Source organism: Malurus melanocephalus, unplaced genomic scaffold, assembly GCF_030028575.1.
Source record: "Malurus melanocephalus ecotype Western Australia unplaced genomic scaffold, MMel_1.1 scaffold_563, whole genome shotgun sequence".
NCBI lineage: Eukaryota > Metazoa > Chordata > Aves > Passeriformes > Maluridae > Malurus > Malurus melanocephalus.
The window spans coordinates 419432-427870 of record NW_026623795.1 but is presented as its reverse complement, the minus strand read 5'-3'; the positions used below and the strand labels follow the sequence as shown (position 1 = coordinate 427870).

Here is an 8439-nt window from a genome sequence, read left to right as displayed (position 1 = left end):
TTTTTTTTTTTTCTTCTTTTTTGTTTAGCTGTAATGGCATTTCTGTTTGACCTAAAGGCTCTAGTGGACATGATGTCTATTGGCACACTTCTTGCTTATTCRCTTGTAGCAACCTGTGTCCTCATTCTTAGGTGAGCCAAAAACATCTGTTGTATTCTGCTGTGGTTTTTTTCTTGTTGGGCAGTAAATAAACAGAAACCTTATTTACAAAACATGTTTTTTTTCTAGATAGACAATAGCTGTAAACATATAAATTGTTTCTAAGAAGCAGTGACTCCTCAAAGAAAACAATGATATATAGTTTTATAATTATAGCAGTGAGGCAGGTCAAAAGTTGTGTTGAAATCCAGACACCTTTTATTTTCCAGAAGAAATATTGGTCCAAGCATTAGTCCCAAAGATACTAGATATGAGCTTGTGTACAGAATTCAGTGAATGATATTTTGATATGAATACAATCTATATTATACATCAGGCATATTGCATTTTGGGGAAAGGTGTAGATGTTCTAGGCAGTTTATGTGATTAACAAGTTCAAGTGGTTGCTTTGCATTGTCCTAGTCAGAAATGAAAGACCAGACAAGTGTTTCAAGATGTGGTGGCCCTAGAAGAGAGTGGAATTATTATCACTTAATGAGTGAGACCATAAATACTTCTCAGTAAAACTAGTATCTGTCATGTTTGTAAACATATGGAATAATATATTGCTAGCTACAGCTCACTTTATTATGTTCTATTTTACAAAAGTCAGCCTTTATTACTTAAGGCTAAGTAATTAACTTTGAAAAGTATTAAGAGCTTAAATTCGGCTCTAATTCATTGTTGCAAAAATTTATACTTTGTAAGAGAAGGTTATTTTACCTCAAAAGATCTTATTTACCACACACATTTTTTAAAATACACTTAAAAGCAAACAAAGCAGACGTAAAATTTCAGTTAATGCCAGTTTAGAAGCCTCCTAGAGTATGGGAAGCAAGTCAGAAACGAGCTCCCTTACTCTTTCCTTGCTGTTGACTACCAGATCCTGTCCTTTATTTCTGTACAAGATTGATCTTTGGTGCATTCAGGTAGCTTAAAAAACTGCCAAAAAATTTCTCAAACCCACCCAAAAAATGAATTGCAGTAGTATTTTATATATGAGAGTGACTAATAATGCTGTTGCAGTGCAGTTATAACTTGGGAAATTCTAAATCTCTACGGAAAAGAATTTAGTACTTACATACAGTCCTGGAGTCATATTGCTTCAAATCTGGAGGTATGCTGAATAGTTTTTTATTACTCTCTTTGTTTTATGCATAGGTACCAACCCACCTATGAGGGACCAAAATACTCTCCAGAAAAAGCAGCTTTGGCTGCAGCTGAAAGGGAATCTGCAGTAAGTGAGTCACGGATAAACATGATAGAAGAGAATCGCTTCCATCTTCAGGCCTTGATGAATCCATCCAGTTTACCAACTGAGCAGACTGCAAATATAGTTAACTTTTTAGTGGGTCTCTTAGGTAAGTCCTGTCCAAACTCATACCTGTATTAACATAAATAGAATTTTATTAAAGACAGAATTAAAAATCCACTGATATCATGCCTTCTYTCAGTCATACCAAATGTGTCATTTGGTGCTTTTATGCTTCTTGATGGGTTGATCTAATCTGTAATCATTTGCATTATAATCACTGAATTAAACATATTCATGATAACAGTACATATTGAAGCTAGCTATCACTTTCTTAAAGGTCACTTCCTCTTCAATTCTGAAATTAAGTGCCCTCTGTCTGTAATTTTGTTTTTCATACAGCTTGCTTGATTTGTGGCTTGAGTGTCCTCATTACATATGGGATTCATTTTATTGCTAAGTTGGAGCCGTGGAGTATTGGCCTTCTTGCTTTGTTGGTGGTATCCTTTGTAGTTACCGTTCTCCTCATCCAAAGGCAGCCTCAGAACCAGCAGAAAGTAGCCTTTATGGTGAATAACTTATTCTCTATGTTACTTTCTAATGAGAGCTTTGGATGGATTCTGACAAGTGGGTTGGATGGATTCTAACAAGTGGGAGAGAGAACTTAGAAACTGGAAAACAACTCAGAAACTGATGAGTGTACGATAACTTGTCTGTGTATTCTGCAATTCTTTGGACCTCAATACAAAGTATAAGTCCTTTCATTTTCCACTTTCATTTATATTCTAAGCTATTTAATGGAAGTAATGAAGTATAGTGATGAAAGTTAAGGAATATGGTGGAGCTGGGGAAGCATTTCAGTATAAGGGAGTAGTTATATTGTTTTTCAGCTATAAATACAGGAATTGATTAGTATATGTTCAGCATAAACTGGAAAGCTTTTCTAAAGCCTTGGAGAATATATATTAAACATAATGTTTAGAAGTTTAAGATCTGTAGAAACTGTTGGTTAAACCCAGTGAAAATTTCACTACATTACAAGAGCAAAAAAAATTAAATTCTTCATTAGGAATTACATTTGTAACCTCTAGCTTGTGTTATAAAACTGACATGTGACATGCAAAAAATATATATTTAACACAAATATATTAAATATTTCCTTTTAGGTTCCACTATTGCCATTTTTGCCATCATTCAGTATACTGGTAAATATTTACTTGATGGTGCAATTAAGTGGAGAAACTTGGATCAGATTTAGCATCTGGATGGCACTTGGTATGTACTTCTGCTCATTTCAGTCATTTCATAAACTAGAATTCATGAATCCCACCTTAAAACATAGTTTTTCTTCAAATATTTGAAAAAATCTCAGTGCTTTAATAAAAGCCAGCTAATATTTCTGATCAAAAGAAGAGTAAGCTTCGGAAGAAGTATTTCTATGCAGTCAAAATTGTAAATAAAGCTTTTAAGTAACAAGAGGAATTCCAATATACCATGACTTTTTTTCCTGGTATGTATAGCCAAAATTTTATATAAACCTGCTTGTAAGAGGTTTCTTCCCTTGTATCAGTCCTTCATCTTTTAGATCTAGACATAAATTAATTCTATCAGTCATACTACATGTGTTAGCATTAATTCTATCTAGACATAAATTAGAGATAGTAGTTTCCATAATCTACAAGAGCAGTTAATTATGCAAAAATGATGCACTGGAATTTACCACAGAAACAGGGAACACTTGAAGCATGAGCTCTGATTCAGATATCTGAAGAAGAAAATTATTTTGCAAAACCTGTTCAGCTAGAGAGGTGTAACTACTTTTTAGTGCACTGCTTGCCTGAAAACCCTATGAACTTTTTTTTTTTTCTTTTTGGAAGGCTTCATCATTTACTTTTCTTATGGCATCAGACACAGTGCTGAAGGTCGTCATAGCAATGGAGATGACGATTCTTGTTCAGAAAATAGTGGGTTACAAGAAAAGAACCCTATAGAAGAAGTGGATGAACCTGAAAATACAAATGAAAGGGATCAATTTCTTTCACATGAAAGGACAAGTGAATGTTAAATTGCCAACACACCAATCTTTTAAACCTTCAATTGGGATTTTACTTGCAGACTGAAATTTTAGAAGCTTTCTGCCAACACTGTGCCTCTTGAAAGTGTTTACTACAAGGCCTGACTGACATTTTGGACAAGCTGCTAATCCAACTTCATAATTTCAGAACTGACAGCATGGAATTTAATGTTTAATTTTTTTTTAAAGTACCCTTTGACAAGCAAAAATTTGGACACATTGTTTGAAGTGTCATTCAAAATCACTAGAAATCATCAAATATAAAGAATTTTAGAACTGTCTGCAAGAAGTTTTGAGTATTTGACAATGGACTGTGAACACAAGTGCCTTCTATAGCTTCTCCTTATCTTTGTTACATGTTTTGGTAACAATCTAATTTCTTTCTGTTAAAATAACTCATGGGAGATAAATTTCATTTACACAGGCCTGGAAAGTATTTGCAAAATGAATGGTAATTGCATTAATCAGATACTTTGTAAAAATTAGAGGATAGTTTGTTTATGTAAAAATAAGTGATTGCTTATCTTTGTTAATCATGACTACTAATCAGTAGTCACGGAGAACTCAATCAGTGAAGATACTTCTTTAAAGGTTTTYAGTCCCTCTAAATAGCATTCAAGATTTCTAGTTATGTGAATGCCTTTTCTTTGAAGGATGCTGTGTGTACAGAATAATACAAGAGGAGCTCTTCTATTTTCTCCAAAAGTATCTGGGAAATAATGTGTTGGTTATGGTATTGACAGTGACAGTCAGATGCGCTTTAGCAAATTTTGTGCTTTTGGTTTCAGAAGGRCCAGAATTTTATCCCTGACTAAATAATTTGGTACTTATATGTAGCAGTCATCCAGTTTGCCTCCTTGATACTAATTTTCTCCCCTATACTTGTTCCTTTATCATGTTCCAGAACTGATATTTCTGAGTGTTATACATTGCTTCTCCTAAGAAAGATTAATGCCCAAAATCCCRGTTTTCAGATGGAAGGAGAAGTCTAAAAAACAGAGGTCTGGGCTTCAGGAAAAGTATCCTGTTATCAGAACAGTATTTCAGTGGTTCATTAAGTCGTAAACATATGTTAGTTCAGCACTTTTTCATGAGCCAAGCCTACCACAAATCCATTCATGTGGGTATGATGTCTAAATGCTCATTTATATAAAGAGCCAAATTGGTGTGGGTGAACAATTTAGTGCTGGTAAAAATAGAAACTGTTCTTTCASTGTAAGTCATGCTACCTGTCAAAAGCACCCAGATATTTATTATTCATATATTTCTCAACAAGGAGTAGATTTAAGTCCCATGAATGATTCCAAAATATGAAATAATTTTGCAAGAATATATTTACAAAAATTTCTTCCCTAGAGCAAAAACTGTCTTGGACTTTGTCATGGAGAGTTGCAATCTGTTGCTGGTGCTACCCATTAGTATTAATTTCTGTTGTTAGTTATAAGAACTTAAGATGCCAAGAGAGCTATCTTGGTTGACAGTGAAAAGCACCTTTTTATAATAGCTGAAGAAGAAAAAAATTAAAACTAGTTAGGCTGCTTCTGTCTCTCTCCTGTTCTTTTTCAGAGAACAGGTCACTCTTTTTAATGTTAGAAATGACTTTTTAACTCCTCAGCTTCACAAAAAGCCATTGCTGTGAGAGCAAGTCAGTTGTGTTCACGTAGAGCTCATGCGTGATGTCTTTACCAKCCTACAGTGAAACACAGCTCTTCAAATTCCTTACACATCTCAGCATTTGGGAAGCACAGACTTACTTTTTGCTATGGTTGTTGATGCCACAGAGCAGCCCAGCCAGGCTCCCAAGACACAAACTGCTGCTGTTCTGTGATGTACAAGGAAGGCTCCTTTCCCTCCCAAGGCCATCATATAGAATGTTTGTGTGCACACCTGTCTATGCATTTGCATATATCTGACAGTAGCCCATAGCAATTTTGATATCCTGGTTGAAATAATTTTTATATTGCACTGGAATTTTCCTTTTAAGGGATATTGTCAATATAATTAGCTTCTGACTAAAACTAGTGCTAGCTGAGACCTCTGGAGAGAACTAAAGGAAATAAATGTTCTAACTTATTCACCTGATGGATGTGTCAGCACTTCGTATATTGACAGTTTCCCCTTTCATTTGTATGAATGTTTCTCCCCCCTTGTTAGAGAAATTAATTCTTTAAAAATAATAGAATGTACCTGTGTGACTGTTGCTAAGACAGATAGGAGGAGCACCAGAACTATGCACATAATGAGATAGAACTATCCACATAAAAGGAAGTCATTGGGTACTCTTGGTTTCTTCAACTGTGCAAAGCTTATTTAAATGTGCATATAATCATTATTAGTCAGTGGCTGAGTGAAAACAGACAAGCCAAAAGTAAGATATTGATGGTAAATTGTACACACTGTCTTGAAATTCCAGATGCTTTAGCAGGACTCTGCAGAAGCTAAGGACATGTCATTCTAGTCCCTGTCCAGGAAGGTTGGATGAAACAAAAGCTGATTTTGTYCTGACATTTGTCTATCTCGGTACTTGCTGAAAGATCAGTAGAAAGCACARGTCCATTGGAATTGAAATGTTATTTTTTAACACAGTTGTTGATATTGTAAATTGTTATGTGCAAATAGTAATGATGTGTTTTAATACAAAATATCTACTTTTGAAGGTAGCTTATTAGCCTTTGTAGAAAACATTCTCTTAAACTTTATTTATGTTGGTACACTCTGGACATGCCATTAGATAAAGGAATTATTCTTACCTTGTCGGATTTAAGAAAGTAAACCAAAACATATTTAACAGAGAACAAATAACTATTTTTGTTCTGAGCTATAAGAGTTATAAAACATTTCTGAACAGTTTATGTTAACTGAAATGATCTTCCTGTGGTATTCAAGTTCTAATTCTGCAATGGAAAGTTTTATGACAAAACTTAGATTACATTTTCTGTTATCATGGATAAAACTTTGTTGATAATAATAGTATGTTTTTTCCTTCACGASAAATGTTGATAAGATTCCCAAAATCTGTTATATTGTGCTTAATGTTGCCAAGTGTTAAAGCCACTTACGTCACCTGCTGTTGAAGAACTATCAGCAATAAATGTCAATAGTAGTGATACAGAAGTATGTGCTTATGTACTTAAGTAGGAATTTAACTGTGTCATCCAGAACCTTCACAATACAATGAATTTAGAGGCAAAAAATTGGTAAAGCTTAAATATGTATTCTATATTTTATTAGATGATAAATCACCTTTCCCCTAAAATTTATGCATATATCTATATGAAATGTAAGGCATATTATTTTCATGGAAGTTTTAATAAGTGCCACTATCAGTGTGCCATAAGCATTCTGAGATGGTGAAATCATGACAGGAAATCTGTGTGGGACTGTGCAATTGGGTACGAGGCCTTTGACATTGAGGCACATTTTGTACAGTAGGATTTTAATTCACAGGAAGGCTGGCATGTGTTACTTGAGTGCATAAAAAAGAAAATAAAAGCACCTTTTTAATACTCCCGGGCCTTAATTCTTCCTATAAACTCTGGGAAGTCTGTATTAATTGCAGTATATTCACTGAAGGCACTGAAGTTATTCAGTGTTAAACAAATATATATTTTAGAGAAAGAGCAGATGGTATTTAATATAGTATAGGATCTTTGTATTTGTTTTTCATTTCCTGTATCTTTAGTATTTCTTTCTGGTATATGTTTTGAGGACCTTTGCATTTTTAATAGTTGGACCTTTTCAAAGCTAATTATAATGCCTTTACCATATGCTGATCTATTTTCCATTTGACCTTAGAAATCAAACTCAACATCAGCAAAATTGAAGGATTTCTGTGCATAGACATGCAAACATGCATTACAAAGAATTACGTGTGTATATATATATTTTTTTATTGTCAGTTGGACAAATTCTGTTGTTTTAGTATGTTTTTTCAAGCCTTTTGCTAGGTGAAATCCAGCTTCACCAAGTTTAGTTGGARTCAGATCATGAGAATTTGAATATTTAGGAAAGGATTTTTCTTTTGTGGTACCAGAAAGTAAAGCATGAAATATATGTTACATACCTTTAAAAACAGTTATGTGTGCATCATTTTAAAAAACTTTAGTGTTCATRTCTATCTTAACTTTTTGCTCATATGTACATTCTAGTGATTATTTCTGTATTGTATGCTGCTGACCATTTAAAATGTAGATAGGATGATTATGATGCAATTTAAACTACAAATTGTATTTCTTTGAAGTGCTCTACCAAAATGAAAAGCCTTGAATTTTTATGAATGTAAAAATGCTTGTATTTAAGAATATGGTGCTTTTTTTTCCACTTTACAACAGAATTGTTATCAGTGACATTTTTAGTTACCTTWGTTTCAAATTCTAATGGGAATTACATTGCTCTTCATTTACTGTAAAATGTGCTTTGTGGGATAACAATTGTGCTTTTGTTCCATATTTTTTAAATAAAGTTGAATATCACTTGTATGTACTTCATAAACCAGATGTAACTTTAATCACCACTACAGTTTTAGTTAACACTAAAATAATATACTGACTTAAAATCATCAGTATGCTGGATACACAAATCCTAGCACATTTAAAATAAATAACATGATAACACTGTATGCATTTTGTAGAGGGTAAAACAACCATGTTTTATGTTTAAATGGGGAGTAGGTCTGGAGATGAGAACACTTGCAGTATTTGTTTTCTACTTGCTTCCAAGCACTGAAGAAATCACTGAAATAGAGAATAACAGCCTTTGCTTTGGGCATTTTGGTTTGCAATGCCAAACCAGAGATGATGCTAGGTTTGATTTCCAGAGGGGTCAAGTAGCTGTTGGCATTTGTGCTCAATTTTCTGAACCACCAAACTTTGTCCTGGTATTCACCGAATCTCAGAGTTGGATGAATAACTCATCGTTGTCTTCTTCTACCCTTTTTGTGAAAAAAAACCCAAACCAATTCAACCAACCATAACAC

The 8439-nt window shown here is 33.8% G+C and overlaps 1 protein-coding gene across 1 annotated transcript; it reads left to right on the top strand.

Annotated features, from left to right (window-relative positions):
- The first annotated feature begins 33 nt into the window (after positions 1 to 33).
- LOC130583159 (cationic amino acid transporter 2-like) lies at positions 34 to 8082 on the top strand. Its single transcript, XM_057382302.1, has 5 exons — positions 34 to 131; positions 1300 to 1499; positions 1793 to 1959; positions 2557 to 2665; positions 3268 to 8082. Exons 1-5 carry the CDS (start codon positions 34 to 36, stop codon positions 3453 to 3455), a joined length of 762 nt encoding a protein of 253 aa, XP_057238285.1. The 3' UTR covers positions 3456 to 8082.
- The last annotated feature ends 357 nt before the right edge of the window (positions 8083 to 8439 follow it).